Consider the following 22,785-nt stretch of genomic DNA (forward strand, 5'->3'; position numbering starts at 1 on the left):
AGAAGAAATATTTATTGTTTAATTATTTAATAGTAAATTGCATTGTTGCACTTGATGTTTTCAATTAATTAGAGATTTAATTAATGTTTGGTATAGTAACAATAAGTTGCTACTTGCTCCTTTTGTCGCATAAGAATTCTTTTGCCTTTCTTAAAAATTGTTCTTTCAAGTATTAAATCTTGGAAAACACTTAAATATTTTCATTATTCGATATGAATAATATATTATCATTACACGATATTCGAATATTATTAAATAAATTTCGATATCTATGAATAAAAATTGAATAGAAAATTTTTCTATCGATCATCTAACGATCTCCCATTTCTTTCAAATACAACGCTCGAAATCACGAGTCGAATAAAACGAGTGGAATAAATTTCAAACGAATTTCTATTAATAAACGCCGATGAAAAGCGGCCCCGGGGCAAGGAAAAATATCTTTCTAATCGATCTCCATAGAAATCTCACGCGGAAAAAAAGCAAGCAAAAGGAAGTGCAATCGAGGGAACGTGGCAGCCTTCAATCACCGATCCATCACCCATTCATGGCGGAATCCTCTCTCGGTCGATCATAAGCACGAAAAACAAACCAATCTTACCGGTGTATCTTGAAAATCTCGGCGGAACAGATGAAAAAGAGGTATGGAAAACGGTAAATAAAAGGGAAATAAGAGCGAAAAGTAAGAAATTCCCTCTTTGATTCTTTGGCTACCTTTTTAGACCGATCTACACTACACATCATTCTAAAATGCTTGTAGACTAATTAATCTGTCAAACACAGATGATCGTGCAGGTCCTCGGCTCGCAGAAATGTCAAAGAGCTCGTCAAACCTTGTCACCGCGGTGGCGATCGATGATGCTGAGATGCTTGCAAAGGCAACAGAGTAAAATTGCCCGAAGAAAACACCGTGGACCCTTCGTTTCAGGATTCCAAATTTAAATCGAATATTTATATTCACGTGTAGCATACGATATCTTTGTCGAAATAAAAATTTTAACCATTTTGGACGAAACGATCTTGAATGAGTTCAATTATAAAATTTAGCAAGCAATAATTAACTACGTTGTGCCAATATTGCATTATCCTTTTTCATCTTATATCGTGTTAATTCTATCGTGTTTTGTTAAATTTATATTGAATAATAAAAATTCTCATAGTGTATCGTTTACGAGAAAGCAAATAAATTTGTCACGTGTTCAGCTTTGATTGAATTTTATTCACCAATGTCAATAAATTTAATGAATAAATATAAGGATTCCTCTCATAAATATCGCGTTAAAATTACGTGTTAATTTTCCTCAAGATTCACGGCGTAGAATCTGTTTTCCCGCAAGAAATGAAAATCCTTTTAGCACCGCGGTGTAATTTCCACGTGCTTTTGAATTTGCACAAAAATATTTTTTTTCGCATATTGTTTATCGTGGAATAATAAATTGCTTTTTACGTATCAATATATATAAAACGCAAAAAAAAAAAAAAAAAATACAAATTCTTTTCAAGGGATATAAAAGAATCGAAAAATTAAACTTTTCAAAACTATTTTTCTGTTTTTATCGTATTTGCTTCGAAAATATTCCACTTACAAAATTGAATAGAAAGCGAATATCAATTAAATATTAAGATAGATGCAAAGAAGTATATTGACATTAAAAATGATTGACGTAACAATGCTAAGATTAGAGAGATAAAATCATCATTTCTCCACCTTTCCTCGAGAGAGAGAGAGAGCAAATTTTATCCATTTAACAAACGAAACAAACGACATTTTTCTTCCACCCACCACCTTTCATCACAAACTTTCCACCGTTAACATCTCTCGCCTCTCGTATTCCTAGCTTGCTCTCTTATCGCTTTAACGTTTAACTGGCGTTCAACGTTAAAATGCAGAGGACACGGTATGAATGTAGTTTACATCGTCCGTTGTCTCGAGAGAATGTGCCAACTTATCCACAAGACGTACGCGTGAAACACAACCAAGATAGTTTGATAGTTGCCCGATTGGCTCAATTAACAATACGTCCTTGTAACCGTGTTTAAAGGTCTCGTTCAAGGAAATTTAACAGGATCTGTTTGTCATTTAAACAAAGAGAATTATCCAAGTCGTTATTTTTTATTCGATCGTATCCCTCGTCATATCAATCGATATCTAAGATACTATCGCGAAAATTACAACTGTGAAATTTCTAAAAGTAAATGCGCGCCAGTACTCACTTAAAAGACCCATTCCGATCGATCTTTTCTCCAACAATTTCCAAAGTGCTCCCAATTTTAGTGTTCTTCAACGATTAAAACGCGCGCACAAGAAAAAAAAAAACGGAATAGAATTAAAAACTTGACAACGGGTCTCTGACACGGCAATTAAATCGAGTCGTGTTAATTTCGGTAATCGGCGCGTAACGTGGAAACCGTGATGATAGCCGAGCGAAGCGAGGATCGAAAATGATCGGCTGGCATATCGCATAATTAAACCACGGCCGATTGTCCTCGTAATAACCCACGTTTCCATCGGAATAACAATTTCGGGTTGGAAAAGTCGTCGTTGGAAATTCGAGCTCGTTTTCCACTCGATTTTCGAGGTTGAATTTTCAGTTCGTCTCTCGAAACGATGAAACGTGGCGATACGAATCGAGAGTAAAAGAGAGGAGGGGAGATCGAGGACGAACAGGCGCAACAGGCGAAGAGAGAGAGAGAGAGAGAGAGAGTGGATCACACGGTATCGATCGTCGATAGGGATCGATCCATCGTCTAGAATTTCACGGCTGTTTGTAATTAAAGGGTTCTCCGCTGTTGGAACAACGCGAAATTAACGGAGCGCCAGGAGTTAATTAACTGCTGCCACGTTTTGTCGATGATTATTGCATCTATAACTTGGGCGGGAACTTGGTTAGCTATTGAATTTTTCATTTCTAATTTTTGCTCCGAAAGATTTTTTCTATTCTTTCTTTCCCTTTTTTTTTCCCCCCGAACGAATCGCCGTTTTGTAAAAATTTCCTAACAGGTTAATTTTTCCCGTTGTTTTCCCGAGTAATAAGAGGGGGAGCGAGTTGAACAACGAAGAATTTGATCTTATTTAATTTTTTTAGAATTTTATCGACGCTATATACGGTTTCATTACGGAGCACGGAATTTGTTGTTCTGCATTTGATTTCCGCAGTAGAATTCGCTCGAATTGTTTATTCCTTTAATCATCGTTTTTCATGATAAAAATTTCTCGAAAATTGAAACATATGCGCGAAACAATTGATTTTTAATTGAATTCTTTTAAATTGTGAAATTTTACTTTTCAATCTGCGCTTGAATTGAAATTAAACGATCATGAATATGCTCGTTAAATAAAGTAAAATTTAATTGTATTGATTAAAAATTGGCTGAAATATCCCTGAATACCAGCAATAATCTATTTGAAACTCGATTAAACTCTATTAAACGTAAAAATACTTCGGACCGCTGCAACTCTGAAAATAGTGACTTCCGGTGAACGAATAAATGATCGTTAGAAGCGCGGAACCTTGCTCTTTAAAATGCTTTCTCATTTATTTCGATATCACTTCCGGTTCCCGAGATATCATCGTGTAAATGAAAGGCTAATTTCTGATCGTTTGCCTTAAACCCGATTAAATGTTATTAAAATTAGGAAAACTTTGAACCGCTATAACTCCGAAAATAATGACTTCCGGTCAACGAATGAACGACCGTTAGAAGCGCTGAACCTTGCTCTTTAAAACGCCATTTCATTTATCCCGATACGACTTCCGGTTCCCGAGATATCGTCGTGTAAAGCAAACGGTAATTTTTTAATCGGTCACTATTTCTCTCCTTATCGCTCATTCGGACCTCTCGCTCGCACCTCCTTTCGCTGACCTATCTCAAATTCCAGACAAACGACAGACGCGATTCCTGGAAAAACGTAGTACGCGCTTCTAAAATATGTAGGTCAATAGATGGCGCCACCATTCATATTTTCAGTTCTATGTTAAAACACCATGGACACTTTGAATCCTTATATCTCGGCAACGGATTGAGATATCGGGATGATTAAAAAACGGATTTCAATGGCATGGTTTTCCCTATATTCTGAGTATATTTTAGTGACAAAATTTTAAATTTTTTCCCACGTTTTTCGATGAAAACTTGAAGTTTCATTTATCGTTTTGTCGCATGAAATGTATGTCGAGATAATGTGGCATACGTTTTACATTTTTCCACATATTAATTGACTATTTCAATTCCATAATTGCATAAAAATTCGCAGTCTAATGATTATCACATCAGTCGCGAGTTAAATTATTCCCTTTCCTCATAAAATGTTTTATTACCGATATTTCACTATATTCCTTCTCTACCGTCAACGATTTATAACAAAACTATGTAAAAATTCGGAACTTGTACTTAGGCGAAATTGAACTTCCACCTCTCGTTTCCTTCTTCCGTTTTTACGCGGTTCATAAACGAGACGTTCAAATTTCAGAAAACGGTTCGACGTCGAATAAAAACCCTCCGAGAAATGGTAGAAATAACGTGGAAAAGACGCGTTTCCTTCGTTCTATAGATTCCTTTCGTATAAGAGCTTGAAACGCAATAGAAAATCATGCATGGTGACTGCATCACCTATAAATGATTCTCATCAACCGTTTCACAGATATATATACCGCACAAATGGATATTCTGAAATTTCAAAAATTCCACTCAAGAGACATTTCGTATAGGAATTTAAAAATAAAGATCTTTCTTTCAACTAAGTCGTTCCAAAACATTCTGTCCCTCCTTTGATTAAATTTTCGCATAAATATTCGCGATCCAATTATTATTCCACTCGATGCACATCTCGTTCCTTGTATTATAATCCATAAAAATCAATTCTCAAAGAAATATCGAGGAAGTCAGAAGTGGGGAGGGAGAAAAGGAAGAGACAGTGGTCAGAAGCTTGTTCCAGATGGAAGATTGTATCGAAGATCAGGAAAGAAAATCGAATTACGTTTCGGTGCAGTTGGCGTGACAAAAGGGACATAAAGACTGATGGAAAACCAGAGACATCTTTGAATTACCGGTTCACCATTTCGCCTATTTACAAGATCGATTATCTTCTCATCAGTGAAACAGCCTTGATGAGAAAATTCGACATCGAAATCAAGGTAAAAATCATTTTGATTTGACGAAGGGAATGAAGTTTGATTCATTGATTAATCGCCACACACGTATGAATTTGCTAATTTCATGCGAAACAAGTTCATCGAGATTCGAATAATTAGATAGAAACGATTAGAATTTAATGGAACTATTTCATACAATTTTCGACGATTTTTGATGCTTTATCGAAAATAACAATTATCAAATTGTGATTGGACAAGTTTGGAATACGTTTATGAAAATTTAACGGATATGTAAATGAAAGAATAATAATTATAAATTTTGAGAACAGCGAACACGAGTATTTTATTTGAAGAAAAAATAAAGTTACGTAAAATTTTAAATATTCCGTATTTTTTATAAAATAAATATTGGATCCCCCCCCCCCAATATACGATTTCTCAAATATTTATCATCGAATATTTAACCATTTAATAATATTTTTAATGAACTGGAATCCAACTGGAATCGAAGAAAATTCCAACTTGATAAAGTAAAGCAAAATGATCATGGAAAAAGAGTAATAATTAATTTAATATACCATAACCGAAAATTAATTATTATACTCATTAAATGAAATTTATCAAATCGAACATTAAAAGAAATAATGATGGAATGATGTAAACAGCAAATTCTTGAAACAGATAGTCAAGGTATGTTGAACATTTAGAGCCGACCATGCCACGTTGGAATTTCTTAATTGAATACATCATGCGCATCGAATTCCTATGAATATTATATTTATACACGTGAAAATTATGTTAATAATAACTTTAATAAAGAAATTAAAAAAATAATATTTTAATACACGCATAATCCCTCTATTTTTCCCTCATTTTACATACCTTTCCACCTCGCATTTAAATAAATAAATAATTTTCCCATCGATCCAACAATATCTTCCTTCCAATCTCTTTTAATCTACTTCCTCCTTTCCTTCTCATCTTATTTTTACCTATCGAGTTACCACACACACACACACACACACACACACACACACGCGATTACCATGCTTTCAGAATATTGCTAATCGAAAATTCCTAATTGGATCGGGGATCTCGACCGATCGTAAGAATACATAAGGGAATATAACGGAATCTTGGGAAGATTCGCTTTTGCATTCGATCGATTCCCTTTGTTTGCTCTTTTGTGCAATCCTTGACTCACGAAAATTCGGACAATAGGATTCGGATAAGATGGGTGGAAGGAAGCTTCGAAGATAGTTTATATTATACAAACAAAAAGAAAGCTGAAAGATTGTTAAAATTATTCGATCCGATTATTTTTGTTCCTCTCCTCCTATTTAAAAGTTAATCAATGATCCGTATATTTTGATGATGTAATTCATCGTTTAACAATGAAATTTCAGTTTGATTTCAATTATCCTCAAATAAAAATTAAACTGTAATTGAAATCTATTGTTGAAAACACTTATATACGAATACAGAGAGAAAGATATTCGATATATCGCAGCAAATTTGGATTACACAAAATTAATATCGGTGTTACGACATTCAATTCCGTTTACATATTGTACAAACTATCTTTACAATGCGTTCTAACGATAAAAAATATTGTATTTCCGTTACGAGCTGTTCAATTTTCAACATTAAATTCGAAAGACGAAGACAATCTCTCAAAAATTGCTTTCAATTGTTCCAATCGATTCTTTTTATTTGAATTACGTATATATATATATCACACACAATTCCTGGCTCCAATTCTCTCTCAAATGGACAAGAATTTTTACCAGAGGTAGAAATCTAATCGTTGATGAAATACGTTACACCCTATCAACTTTATATTTATCCATCCCCTGAAATTTAAAAATCTGAAAATTCTTTATGCAAATAAAGTAAAAATAAGATAAAAAAATTCTGAAAATTGATGTATCTTTTCGACTCGATCAATTGGACGAATTGTAAGAGATATAATAGCTTTGCTATTGCAATATATACGTGTGTATACGATACACAGATAATATAATTGGGGATGATTTTGATGCATCGATCCCGTATAATCAAGCCTGTCTAAAATACTACGGTATTAAGAGCGATATGGCATGCAATTTATATATAGAACTCACCATTAATAACATGCACGTTGACGCTGGCTCTCTCCGCCACAGTGGGCACGCAACTGTAGTTTCCAGAGTCGCTTGGCTTTGCATGGGTGATCCTCAATCTGTAACAGAACGAAAAACCGATATTAGTCAAAGCATAACCGGCCATTATTCCGTAAAATATTTAATTACCCGTAATTAGAAACACATTTATCGCATCGTTTGTGACAAACATATCCTCAATCTCTTTGGAATAAATAATATGCCGTCTCGAAAATCAATATTCCTCGAAAATTTGAATAGAAAAAAATTAAATAACTACAATAGAATTATATCTCTTTCCCATATATCACATATAATCCTCAAACGTTTCGAACGTTAAACGAACAAGTGGCCGTCATCCTTGGACGGAACAATCGATATAGGCGAAATATGAAATTATTACACCATTTCCTCAAAACATATACCGTGTTGGGATCAAGCGAACAACAGAGTCGTATAATTCGACTGTCATCATGTCCCATTTAATCGCGGCCACCGCCGACACGGCGAAAACACGTCAGACGCATAAATTTTGCCTAACAATTGCCGCCCACGAATGATAGAAATGGCTTTAATTTCGCGAGCGGTTATCGATACGCGGTTCCGGTATAAGGGTTCCACGAAATAATTCACGTCCAAATTAATAATGAAGCAACGATGATCTAACGGCTATTAATTGCCGGTTAATACCACTCGCGGTATCATGAATTCTCTCCTCGCCGCTCTATCGTTCGAGGGGAGGAGGGGAAAAATACAAGCGTTTCGTGATTCAATTTAAGCGGGCGTTCATCAATCGAAACTTTAATTACTTCATAGTAATTCATTAATACGAATTACCGTAATTACTGGTAAAAAGCCCCAAGTATTTCACACTTCAGATAAATTGTGGATAAAATATATAATAAATGTTTTCTGTTCCTGAACTGATAAATTTCGAAGCGTTTTTTTTTTTTTCTACGATTCGTAAAGCGGGTTTTATTAAAAATTTACAGTAAATTTTTAATTACGAGTCGAATTATGCGATTCTTCTTCTTCTTTTTTTTTTTTTTTGTTTCCTTCGTTCTTGCGATTTCTTATATGAAATTCTTGTATTTAATTAACTTTAATAATGATAGATTGAAATAGAATCGTGTAATTTTTTTTTTCTAAATAGAATTCTTGTTAAAATTACCGTGTTTAATTATTTTTAATAGTTAAATATAAACAGGGAATTTGAATTGCACTGTCTGTATTTTTAAATGAGGTGTCTTGATTGAGATTTATATTAAGAAATTCTCATTTATCGTTGAAATTTATGGTTGTGCATCGAAGTAAATATTTGTATGAAATTTAATTTACATTTATTATACGTAGACTAATTAAACAATCTGAAAATTAATTCCCTGCAATATTAAATTATTTAATATGAAATTGTATTTTAATCTAGAAATGTATGTCACTCGACAACTTCAAATAATGACTTGACAAAATTCTAAAAATCAAAATTTGCTAAAATTTTAGTTTCCGACAAATTAAATACTTTTTGAAAAAAAAAATACTCTTGAATATTCTAAGAGTATTTTATTTTATGAAAATTTTATAAAAAAACGTATCAACCATAAATAAATAATACAAACACAAAAATTAATTTTCATTACGTTCGATCAACTTTATATTTTTAATTAAAGAAGAATCGGTTACCAATAAAATATATATCCAACGAGAAACGTTTTATCAAGTAAATAGTATAGTTATCATTACTTCCATTTAATTACAATTAAAAGCAAACCAATAAAATTGATTATTAATAAAATATCGTGTTTAATAATTCAATTAATAACATGAATCATTGAATAGGATAATAATAGTGATTGCATATTTTATTTAATGTTTTACTATTTTTTTCAAATTCTCTAATCCCTTTATTAACATTTTATATTAAATCAAAATATAGAATAAAATGGAATATAGTCTTGATTTTGTACCTATTTGATAAACTATTTGATAAACGTTTCTAATTTTTTTTTTAACTTTAACTTTAATACCCAATTTGTATCATTGCAAATTTTTATAAAATTCAAGAAGCGTTAATCTTTCTATCTTATTATAATCGATAATTATTTTTCCAGGATTGTATCAATTACACCAAATTTTCAACAACATTTAATCCAAACGATCAGCAACATCAGAGATAAAAATCTTCACACTATGACCATTTTCAGAAACGGTGGATATATATCAGGTATCATAGACAAGCGTCGTAAAATAAATCCCACAATCGTGTTCACCTAAGCGTATTATCCAAGAGATAGTGTTGTACATCATTCTTTTCAACCTCGTAATAATAATCCCAAATACTTCTCTTCTCTGGTGCAACATAATGTTTGGTACACATTGACGTTAGGGGAGTAACGTGTCGGTTGTAAGTAAAATAAATAGTCCCCTTGGGAGGGATATAGTTTCAGTCACGAAAAGCATTTTCGTATTTTTGTATTTCCTTCTGACTAATGACGATTGGAAATTGGTTGGAAAAGAGATGCTTATACTTATTTCTATTCAAGAATTGAATAAGTCTTTTTCTTATTAATTTTTACAAATTTCTATTCGCAAAATAACAACACTTTCTATACTTTATTTCACAACGTACGAATTTATTGCATAATATACGATTAATTATTGATTAATTCTTTATTGACTATCCAATTGTTCCAAGATATTTATCCAAAAATGTGTAAAATTTATTTCGTATTATTCTCAAAATTCTTTCTCTTCGAATCAAATAAAGTTTTCCCAAACTACTAGTAGTGGATAAAAAATTCATCTCTCTAAATTACCCTTACGATGTGAAAATTGGATTATAAATCAATTCGAAGATGATCGTTTACGAAAGTTTCTTGGCGATGATTTCCATCTCAATAAATCGGAAATAAAGTGAAAAATAATAACGAAAATCGTCTTTCTGCAACGATCGAAATCGGTTGAACGTTGTTCCAATAAATTCTCGAATCGATGGAAATAATTCCACGTCAGATGCACCAGTCGTAGGACAATAGGACTCGTAAAGAAGTTCTGACAACTTTGTCTCGATAGATTATTGATTAATCATTTATTTGCCGTATTTCAGTAGTTAGTTTCATCGTATTGCACGGTAACGTATCGCACCCCTGAGGATAATGACGATCGTTTAAGGGATGTGGAACCGTGTCGATGCAATGCACCTGAACTCTGAATTTATGAAACAGCCTCAACGTTTATTCTTATAATTAATAATTTAATCAAGCCTTTCTAATAAATAATATCCTCTACAAAGAATCTAGAAAAATCATCGAATCATCGAAGATATTAATTAAATTATAGTAATACCCAATAAGCTAAGAAACACCGATTATAATCATTCACGGATCTTCAACAATTCGTACAATCTTTAAACTTTAAATTCAAATTTGGATCGTAGCTCATGGATGAAATACTCCGAAGAAGGTTGAAGATGAAGGGAAAAAACAAGTTGGTGCGAATGAAAAGTGCATCAGCCACTCGAGATTTCCAACGTGCCTCAATATCTCCTAGGAATGTCTGAACCAAGTGGAAGAGACAGAAAAATAGAAAGGAAAAGAAAGAAGAAAGGAGTAACAGAAAATGCGGTGATATGTAGATAAATAGTTGCACTTTTGACTATACAGTTCAAAAATTGATATTCAACTTTTTTCTCACTATCTGATCCAATCCAAACTATATCTAATAAATTATTGTATTTCCTTTTAAAAGAGCACGCTCAAACATCATCTTCCGTCTTTTCTTCTTCTCTCAATAAAACAAAACATCATTCTACATAATTTTTTCACACTCAAATTCACCTTCATCACAACAAATATTCGAGTATATTCCTTCTCCTTTTCATTATCAAATTCAAGATTAATTTATCCCCTATTTACCTTATCCAGACAGTTCCACCAAGTGGCACGATATTCTACCGGTCCTCCAACTATGGAGGAGACGCAGGGCAGTCCTTTGTCAGGCGGCCTATGCACCGTGAAGACGCATCGGGCATGCTCTGCATTTCTACGCTCTTGTCAGCCCTGCCGTTTGTGCGTCGCGGGAATATTGCACCCGTGCTGCGTCTGTTTTTGGACGTGATTGACGATTGTCAGCCTCGCTGTTTCACACCGACGAATTTACGAGGGTCCACTCTGAACTCTCTCTCTCTCTCTCAGAACCCTCTCAAGAATCAGGAATTAATCGCCATTGCGCCCGTCATCTTTGGAAGAGGAATCTCTGGGTCAGGAATTGTCATCGAGGTATTTACGCGATATCGGTTCAATCGATGCCGGTAATTTTGATGGATGGCTTCGAAGATGGCGCCCTTACCACGATAATTGTGTAGAACATTGGCGAAAGAATTATTTTTTAGGAATTATTCTTTTTAGCTACGTAGCTAGTTCTCTGTTGATTTTATGTTATCGACGATAATGATTTATAATTTTAATTTGACAAGTAACGATCGTTCCAAAAAAAAAAGAAAAAAAAGAGTGAGACTATTTATGGAAAATTTATTCAAGAAATTAGAGTATAATGGAGAGTTATTGAACGTTGTTACGATAAGATGTTTCATAAACTTTGTAAATTTTTAATAAAGACAGAGATTATCGTTTTATTCCGTTTTCGTATGAATTCGTAACATGGACTTGCAATTTATACGTTTGACAGGCTAATTGTGTTAATTAAGGATTTCAGTTTCAGAATGTATGATCGCATACGCGAGTATAGAAATTGAATTTCGTGAAATGAATATAGATATTTTGCCTTTCATTATTCATTGTTCATTGTAATTTATGCGTTTCATGAAATAATTTGTTAATTAAGGATTCTAGCTTTCGATAGACGTGGATCGTTGATGTGAACCGTCAAGATTGAATTTTCCATGAATGTAAATTGTTCTACTTCTATTCTATTAATTCACAGGCGTGCTCGGTAATATCTTCAAATGTGTACGTAACTGTGTACGTACGATCAATCTCAAATACACCGTGTGAAATTTCCAAATTCAAATTTCGATAATAACTGGCACGAAAACGTCAAATAAACGTAAACTTGTAATCCTCGCGATACTAAATATTCAACAAATATACACATCATCGATAAAATAAATTTTCAAATTACTTCCAATCACTTATTTATTTATATCGAGAAATGTATCGAAGTAATGTATCGATTGATTTCTTTTTTTTTTTTTTTAAATTTTAATATTTATACGATTGTAAAGTAAATTTATATTTCGCGCGCGATGAATAATATACACGCGAAGTGACACATTTTTCTCTACTTTTCGAGAATTGGCCCAAATGATCAGATTACGTGTCCCGTGCATTAGTGCGTTGAATAATAACTGCAGTTTCGATAAGTAATTTTGAATGTATGGGCAGGGATTTGGTTTAATGTAGCCAATACGTTGCTTGTTCGCTTCTAGTTTTCAAATTGAAACCTGGTTTCTGCCCTCAATCTTGATAACAACGTTGGTCAATGATTAATTTTTGAATTGAATTTGAGAGATTTTATAACATCCGATTATAATTTCCGATTTCGAAACTGCCACCTGATCCCCCCGTTTAATCAATAGGATTAAACATTTCATTGCTACAACTATTTCTAAATCTTTACAAAATGAAACATTTAATCTATTATTCTCCTTTCTCATTTATATACTCATCACCAAACTTTCACGTATTTCTTGAATATGTACTTTCCCTCGATAATATCTCTGAATAAATCGTAAGAAAAATGGAAAAATAAAAGGCTTACCTTGAGGTGAGGGCATCGCTCCATTCGGTTTCGACCGTGATACGAGGCTCGCCGTTCACGTCGTTCTCCGAATGAGGAGACGTAACCACTGGCTGGCTACCACGGTACCAAGCCACTGTGCCAAGGTCGTGAGGCCCTTGAGACATGAGGCAGGTGAGCGTGAGAAGGCTGCCGGTTTTCACGTAAATATCCGCTTGCCCGTTTATTCTGGCCCGTGCCTCTGTAAACAAAAATATATTTCTTCATTAGCTTACGTTCAATTATTTGGTTAATCCCTCTTCCCGATATCGACCCGTCTCGTTACGCAATTTCTATACGTACGATAATTTATAAACAATTTGAATTTACAATTATTACTATTACATTGAATATATTACAAAATTTCTATTCTACTACCCCGTGTATACGTGAATAAATAATTAATTCTTTTGGAATAAACATTCACATCGATTCAAAGTCCACGAATATTGAAATCGTTACAATGCTTTCAATGCGATTCGATCTCACTGCGAAACTTATTTCGGATACCGGTTAGATCAGAGCCGTGAAGAAAGATAAGAAGTCGGGATACGAGGCGTGTCAAATAGTCGGTAAACGCCGTTTCCCAGCCTGTGTCAATTTTAGAGGCTATTATCCCGATATCCGTTGCCGATAAATTATTCATATCGCGAGGAAATCGCGTGGTGTATAAGCAGCGAGCGTTCAGCTATCCTGGGGATTCAGTTCGACCTACTTTGTGATTAGCACGCGAATGTTTCCTCGGCGCTGTGCATTTATAATGACCGAGCTGGTAATTAATGTGCGAGCGAAATTGTCGCCGAAACGGAGAACGAGAGGATAAACTTCGCTGAAACATGCGCCGGTTATTAAATCGTTTAAAATTGTATTTCCAATATATATGTATGAAATTTTGGGTATATATATATATATACATATATGAATGAGATTAAAAGGATCGACGTAAATTATTAAATAGGATTTTGGATATCTACGATGATTAAACGAGGAGTTTTTTCAATTTTCTTTCAGGGGGATTTGTTTCGAGATATTTTATTTTTTCACGATTTTCTGTATCGTTTCTTTTTTTTTCTTTTTAATTATTAGAGCAAAAGATACGAATCTGTTTTGTACACAATTTTTATACAAGATTTGTTCAAGATTGAAGAAGAATAGAATGGGGAAAGAAGGGGGAATGTTAGGATTGAAAAATGATTAATGATGAATTCGAATAATTGTAAAATTTGCAAAGATAATATTAAGAAGTCTAAAATTTTTAAAAGACAAATTTTTCGAGTATATTTTTAACGAAAATTCACGATTTTTTTAAAACCGTGTATAAAAAAAATCACGTTTCAAATATTTAAATGCCATTTTCATAAACGATTTCGAATCTCCAGTTTTTCTATGTAAGCCATTTTTCGTTTCTGCCTTCTTTTTTTCCTCTCTTCTTTTTTTTTTTTTTTTTTTTTTTTAATATTCATCAATTTTACTATGACAAGCAAAAGGTCCTATCAGGCAACAGTTCAATGACTTCGAGCGAACAGAAAGAAGAATGTGTCTAGTCACCGTTGATGCATCAAATTCGTGCAAGAATAACGGACATATGATTCACGCCCGTTCCACCCCCACTCATCGGGGGAGGGGGTTGTGGATATCGATTTTCGTTTTGAATTTCAACCTGTTCCGTTAATACCACAATTTTTGCTCACTGATATTTCCTCGTATATTGTTCGGTATCACGGAACATTGTCCTGGTTAATTTGTCGATAAGCTATTGTACTATTATTTTTTTTATTTATTTATTTTTTTTTAATTCAAATTTAAAAACTGTGTAATCCTTTAATCTCCGATAAAATCGGATGAAAAATATGATTTTTTGATTTTTGCCTGATATGACTAGAAACGAGTCATTCCAACGTTCAGTTATTGTTATTTGAAAATATAAAAATGAAAATAAATTTACACGATGTCGAAAAAATTTGGACAACGTTTGTAAGAAAGTTATTAAGAATCATTTACATTATTCGGATAAATTAATCCAAAGTGGGTTTTTTTAAAATTTAGCATTTTATAAATTTACAAAAAAAAAAAAATTATAAAAAATACCTTGAATTAATCATCATTAAAATATCACAACTTATGCTCTTTGAGAGGCTAAATTATAATAAATTAGATTATAAAAGTGAGACCAATTTTCAGCAACTTTTCAATATTTCTTGACTCAAATTTTAATATCATAAAATATCACAAAAATCATTAAATTATCTATGCAATTAGAAAAATATCATGGACTTTTCAACGTTCTGAAACGTTTACGAAGGTTTACAAGTAAAAATTATTATCAGTGGCAAGAGAAAATAAGAGAAGATAAAAAGAAAATCTCACCAAAATTTCGAATCCTTTTATGTACGAAATCCTGTCTCTATCCGAAATATTCCGGTAAATATCGGGGAACAAACATTGGAAGGTATCTATTCGAAAGCTTTTGAACGAGCGACATCCTCTTTCTGCTGGATATCTCTCTGGATAGACGAGAGAAGGGGTTAAGAGAGAATACGTGTTCATCGATCGAACGTTGCCAAGATGTTCCCTCGTTTATCATCGTGGCCGAAGAGGACGATGGTATCGCGGAACTCGCGATTACACGAATAATCGCTCGATACGCGCGTATGGGGACGTTCTGCTATCTGACAAAAGCTGATCTGATAAAAAGATTTCGTTGGATTTATTGCCTCGATTCGTGACGCGTTATGCAGATACGCGGCAGTATCTGAAAGAAAAATCGTAAGTCGCGGAATAATTCGATTTAATTCGTCCTCTTGTCGAGAGAAATACGAATAAATTATTGATTTTAGATTTTGCCGAAGTTTTGCCGGAATTATCTGGATCGGAAGGTAATTCGAGGCAAGTAATAATTGTATTCGATTTATTTGATTTGAAACATTCTCTCAAGAAGCGGTTTCGTGATTGGCTATTTATTAGTGGGATTATAAGAAAATGAATTTATTGAAACTTTTTTTTATCACACGATTAATATCACAATACATTTTAATACTAAAAGAAGAACTTTGTATTATTAAATTTAAAACATTTAAAATTTAGAATAGAAAAAAATATTATGAACGAATAGTCAGAATAAATTCAGAACGAGAAAATAATTAAATTTCCTTCGATTCAATGTCTCTATTACATTTAATCGAATCAAAAAGTTGTGGATGTTTCGAATTATTATGAATTTTTCAATTTCACCAAAAAAAAAAAAAAAAGGAAGAATGTTTTATACACGCAATTCTAATTTAATATTCAAGAATTATAAAATAGTTCGATTAAACAGAAATTTCATCGGAAAAAAAAATACCTCAGATATTTACATATCAATTAAAACTCGATCGTGAAAACACGTTCTTTCTGCGTGGCGCAGAAAATACACGCGGCAAAGTTTATTTTGTTTAAACAAGCGTCAGATGAATTTAATTGGTCGTCGAGATCGAAAAGTGAAAATGATGAAAAATTGGAATTGGAAATCAGTCGGTGGAACGTGTATGTGCACCATTTCGAATGGGAATGAAATAAAGGAATATGAATTTCCATCCTCACTTTTCGATTTCGTCACTGATTCGTGTTTCTCTGATCGACAAAGGATCATTTATTTCATTGGTGGCCTTTTGTTAAGGACAAATTGTGACATGGGCATAAACAAATGCCGGGTTATTGGAGAGGAAAAAAAAAAAAAGGAAAAAAAAGGTGGAAAAAAAAAAACACGACAAAAGATTGCACGACAGAAATCGAGGGATGAAAAATAACGTTGTTATCGTGTATCGCGGTAAATTGTAGGAATGCGCTTTACAATAGAGTTACGGGATAAACAATTGAACAACCTGAATGAAACGAATTAATTTCACGAAATAAAGTGCGAATTAATTTATTTAAGTAATTTAGTCGGTATAATAATGCTGTGCGATTATTGGTACGTCAACAATACCAATAATACGCTGTATTATATGCTCGAATAATTAACAAAATAAATCAAAGTGAAATTTATCGAATACTCTCCTTTGTATAATAATAGATATATAATTTTGATGTTTTATAATTGATACGAAGCAAAGATAATAGTGAATTTTCAGAGATTATATAATATCCCTGATTTTACGAAGGAATTAAAATCTTGCCCACGTTCGTTCTTCATTTTTCTATCTCATTTTCCCTCTTCTTTAAATAAATAACATTTTAATGTAGACACATTAAAATGTTCGAATATTAAACGTTATCATTACTGAGGGCATTATTATTCAACGAAAGTTATGATGAGAGCAAAATTTGGAGGAAGAGAGGATTATTAAATTTTTCAATTGCACCTTTATCGCTGAAAAATATCGGTTATTTCCAGAAGATTCTGTGCCATAAGGACAAAACCACGTTGGCTGGGAGTAAATTTACCTGCGTTCATCGCTGCACAAGATTGCTCATCTTAATCTCGATTATCTATATTTTAGAAGAAAAGGCCTGGACGTAATAATATCGAGATATCGAGAGCAATTTTGCTAGAAATCGTGAAAATTATACTTTAATCATATACGCGGCGATACGAAGATAATCATAATCCTTTAGAGAATTTTTACATTCGAAGACAAAATATTGCAATATTTTTTAATAAGAACTTGAATAAAAATTAATCTTATGTATCGTACTATTTTTATGCTAATGCAAGTAACCTTTCTTGGATTTACTTTCGGATAATTTCCATATCAAATGTCAAAAGTGAATCTACAACAATTTTTTTGAAACACCTAAAAAATAATACTCCTACTATTTTCAATAGTAATCGATGAGGATAAAAGTGGAAAAATCTGTGGATGACACGCCAAGAAATACGCAAGAAATCATGCGTCCCTCATCTGAATGGAAAATACGTAGAAAATCCATTAATGCATAGGAGATAAGAAACGGACGAACGGTTTATTCGAATGTAAATTGCAAGATCCATCGAGATGAAGAAGGATTTTTCTCTCCCCGCCACCGAACCTTTTTTAATCTACGTTTAATGCGCGTTTTTATGGGATCGTTCACGCTTAACCGATGTTCGAGGCGCGGGATTATGAACGTAGAATAATCGTGCGCGGCCAGTCTCGTGAGGTATGATGCAGTTGCATTTCGTTCAATGATTATCTCGGACCGATCCGAGTGAATAACAATTCTAAAATTTATCCCCGCGTCGAAGTGAATTTACTGGTTTTAATGGAGATCGTCGAAACCGTAGATAACATCGTTGCGCCGAGACAAACTATTTCAGTGTATCGTATACACTGGCTAAGAATTAATATGGGATTCACAGGATTTCATCTGATGTGTGAACGAAGTACAATTTTTATAGGGTTGTTTTGCCCAAGGATTATTTTTTCCAGGGGATGAGGAAGACGAATTTTTATTTGGTTAAATTTGATCAAGACTTGTTTCAAAGAGGAATGAATTATTTGTTACGATTTAAAAATATCATTATTATTAAATTGGGTAATCGAGCGACTGTTGAAAGTTAAAAATAAATTTTGAAATTTGCAATTCTCGTTTATCATGTTGCGGTGTCTGTTTTTTTTAAGTACTTGATTAGCTTTTTTTTACATATAATTCCTGTGTATCTTGACATTTTCCATGAAACAATAGTAGAAGGATGACAAGAAAGAATAAGATTACTATTGAAAACTGCTTTTATTACGATAAAATGCAAAAGAGGATTATTTTTCGTTTCAGCTTTCCTCTGAAAAATTTTAACGCGGAGTCAATTCGAAAAATATAATTTATCTTTATTTTCAAAAATTTGTAAAAATAATGGTAATGTAATCTCTTGCGTGGTACATGTTATATATGGATAGTTTATTTGATCTATTTTCAATCATTCGTTAATTTTAAGTTTTTCGGGAGAATATGAAGATTTGTAAAATCACAGATTACGAAAGTTAATAGAACTGATAAATAGAATTTATATCGTAATCGTATCTTGCACGTAATAGGAGATAAAGTACTTTGGAAACTCAAACAGCTGCCAATTCCTCAAAGGTTAAACAGTTTCAGCAAATATATAACGCTACATTTGGAAAGCTGGCTAAATCTTGAAGACAATACGCCACACCAATTAGAATTAAATTGTATAATTCAAAATTTTACAAAATGAAATTTCAAAAACACCTTCTGAAAGTAATAAATAATTTCAGATTAAAAAAAAAAAATTGTCTCATACATAATGCTTTACAAAATTTAATTTAAAAAATTTTCAATTACAAAATTTCAAGATTAAAAATAAAATGTTGTTCATCGACATTTCATTAAAAAAAAAAGTAAAATATTCTTTCACCGAATCACCTTTGTACACAACAAACGACAAATAATAGTAAAAAATGTAATTTATTTCGAATTCGAGTCAATAGATCGACAACAAGATTATCTCTTTCTTGATATTTATCCACCGGTTCGAGCCAAACCGCCATTTCCACCCAAATAAAAATGTTCCCGAGCACGTGAAAATACGTTTCACGTTTTTTTTTCTTTTTTTTTTTTTTCAAACGACCATTTCGATAAAACGCGACTTTTATCTTCACGCAACGCGTTCGCTAATTAATGTCCTCGCGTGAATTTATTATCGCCGCTATTGTTGTGCATATTTCGCTGAAGATTTAAGAGCACGAGTGAATGCACGCGGCAGATCTCGTCGGGCGAGGGAACCTCCTCCCGGCGAATTTTCGAGGGCGCTCCAAAATGAAAATGAACGTTGAAAAAGAATATCGTCAGAGAATTTTTCCAGAGATTGTTGATTTCGAAAATGATTAAAAATTTAATCAGGATCGACGAATTCTTCGTCGTTATATTTTTCCTTTCCTCGAATTGGGAGACAAAATTTTTCTTCACGGTCAAGTTAAGTAGATTATACGAAATAAGAGCGATTGTCGCGTGAAAAAAATTGTGTGAAAATTAATGGGGTTTTATTGGAAATTATTTGTTCAATTGAAAAAAATTGCGAGTGTAATTAGATATTGGATGTTTTTCGTTCAAGATGCAAGAGGATATCGAGTGTAAAAAAAATTTCGAAGGCTGAAAATTGAAAAAAAAAAATCTACGTTTTTATTCAACGCTTGTTGTTTTCTCTTAAAGGATATACCAATACGAAAATATAGAAATAAATATTTAAAAATTGAAATCCACGATTCTCTGTCAAGAATTAAACATTAAAAACTATAATATATAATGTTTCTTAAGCATCTTGACTGAAAAAAAAGAGACATGTACCGTAAAACTTTAAAAATTTAAATGAAGTTATTAAAAAATACGAATATTAAAAGTAAAGGGATAATCTCTTCTTCTTTTTTTTTAATCCCACGTTGTTACTATTGTTGTTACTCCATCGTAGAAACATTCTTTGTACAATGTACAAAATAGACAATAGGCGGAGATTTTTCAAAGTGTGAACATTCGCGCGATGCAAAATTGCGGAGCTCATCGCGGGGAGGCTGCTGGAAATTTGCAAAGAACCGCTCGCGTGCCTCTAATTGCACTAACTACCTTTTCGAGGACAGATTTATGCAGTTTCCAGGTCGAGGTGCGAGTAATAATCAGCAACTTTTGCACACGGTGGAAAGTCTCTCGGATACGTTCGCGTGGAAATGGGGAAAAAAATTTCTTTTAAATACATAAATTTCGCGAGGAATTATGTGAAACACTGTTTAAGTAAATTTTCTCGAAAATTAAATAAGAAAAAATTCCAAGCAACGTTGAAAGAATTAAACATTAAACACTTTAAATCATAACTTGCCCGTTTCCCCATTGTGAAAATTACTTTATATATTCTCAATTTGATTCGAGTATTACCTTATAATTTTATAACCATTCTCAAATCCATTCCCGTTTTAAATATTTTCCAACAAAATTTTGGAAAGAGCAGGGAAAATTAGAAAATTTCGAATAATCAAACATGTAGATCAATCAAATTTATACAACTATTATTTAACCATCCACCTAATCACATTTTCGTAAGTTTTTATGAAACGTCTTTTATCGATTAACATTCGCGTCACAAAATCCATCCAGATCCAACCATCTCGTCAAAACGAGCATCCCCGGAAGGATAAGAGAAACCTAGCTGCCGAACGAGAATAAAACAAAATCAGAAAAAAGAAGAGGAAAAAAACAAAAAATTCGAGGAAACCTTCACGATGCCGCTCATTTTCCAAAAAAAAAAAGAGGCAAAGAGAGCGTTAGGTGAAAAAGGGGTGAAAAAAGACGGGGCGCAGGAAGTGAAGGAAGGAGGATGGAAGAAAAAGAGAAGACGACGATGACGAGGGATGGTAAGCTTTGTAAGCAGCGGCAATGAGCTTACCTGAGCTACTTCTAGAATAGTGGTGAAAAAGAGCGAGACCTAAAGGTGGCACGAGGAAAAAAGAGAGAGAGAGAGAAAAAACGCTGAAAGGGTGGCTGCTCTTTTGTCGCCCCACCGTGGAAACCGCCGACACCCGTCGGTGTCGCGACGTTGCTCGTCGTTACCGGTGATGCTAATATCTCGAGTAGAACATTATAGTTTATTAGAAACGAGCCTTTTCGTGCAACCGCGCAGTTTCTTTTTCCTCTCCTCCCTTTTCGTTGCGCCCTTATCTTTCTTTTCTTTTTTTTGCACACCACGTGGACGTGGTCTCTTGTTTAATGGCCGGTTTTTCTAATCGTGGCTTCCTTCCAAACTTAATTGCGACGGATACTACACACACAGTTCGACGAAGGGACGAACGTTGTAGCTCTTTTTCTTTTCGTTGATTTTCGTTCCGTTTGAACGAGTGATTTTAAAGTGATTTGGAACGAAGGATAGATTTTTAGATTATTTCTTCGATTAGATTAAATTTGGAATCTGAAATTTTTATTAATTTCTTCGTCTCCTATCTTAATTGGAATAATTAATTGGAATATGATCGTAAAATTTATAACATTTTGTCTATTATTAGTATCAGTATTGTTAATAATATGTAATTTTATCTCTATTTGTTTTCTATTCTACTTCGTTTAAAATTTTACCACGTATTTTATTTACGATTAAATAAAACCTATTTCCATCATGTAAATAAATACGAATCTATGTGCAAATATACTTTATATCCATCAATTTTAGAGCCAATTAAACGTAAATACGATTACGTTGGCAAAACTTTTAGAGAGTACTTTCAAACGTTCATCAAAATTATGTATGAAAATAGAGATCGGCGAAAAAATTTCTTCTAAATTAAATCTGTTTTACGTTCACGGGAGAAGAAAAAAGAATCGTGACCAAGTAGATACGCGTTAAATTACATCGTTATGCAAATTGAACGATGTTGCCAGTTTTCGAGTCGAGGTGAATTGCTCGACCGGTAAATCCGATTAAACGCCTCTTGTAATAATGACACTTGTCTTCCACTTCGCAACCTAATTTTCAGTGATTCATCCTGCATCTTCGTCCAAGATTCTCCACCGAATAATTAACAACGATGCAGTGCTCAGCGGCGAGGATCTTTCGAGAAATTCAAAGTTTAATTAACTCCTGATCAACGTTTCAACGTTTTTTTATTTGTCGATTTTCACCTTTTTTCCTCCCGAGATAGATGGAGAAATTCCGTGTGCTCCAAGCAAGTATGGAAAAGTAATAATAAGGAGAGGAAATGAAGATTAGTTGGGAAATTTTAGAATTATAAGCGGACAATTGAAATTCGAGAGGAGGTGAAATTAATCTTCTATACAGAATTATTGTAAAATATCTATTGTTTATA

At 33.2% G+C, this 22,785-nt stretch overlaps 1 protein-coding gene and 1 long non-coding RNA gene across 3 annotated transcripts in view; one reads left to right on the forward strand and one right to left on the reverse strand.

Moving 5' to 3' along the window:
* The window catches only part of dpr1 (defective proboscis extension response 1), a 226,592-nt gene that overhangs the window by 28,639 nt on the left and 175,168 nt on the right, over window positions 1-22,785 (reverse strand). For both annotated transcript variants that reach the window (XM_086914594.1, XM_086914593.1), the window contains 2 exons: window positions 13,010-13,229; window positions 7,217-7,314 (listed from right to left, as the gene is read on the reverse strand). In XM_086914594.1, coding sequence (XP_086770720.1) covers window positions 7,217-7,314; window positions 13,010-13,229 — 318 coding nt within the window. The remainder of the gene's footprint in view (window positions 1-7,216; window positions 7,315-13,009; window positions 13,230-22,785) is intronic.
* LOC147656547 (uncharacterized) lies at window positions 10,668-11,864 on the forward strand. Its single transcript, XR_015294250.1, has 2 exons — window positions 10,668-10,854; window positions 11,155-11,864. It is a non-coding gene; the product is annotated as an uncharacterized LOC147656547 (long non-coding RNA).

The sequence above is a fragment of the Apis florea genome, unplaced genomic scaffold (genome assembly GCF_048593485.1).
Source record: "Apis florea isolate Af1SG1 unplaced genomic scaffold, ASM4859348v1 contig_3696_pilon, whole genome shotgun sequence".
NCBI classification, from domain to species: Eukaryota; Metazoa; Arthropoda; class Insecta; order Hymenoptera; family Apidae; genus Apis; species Apis florea.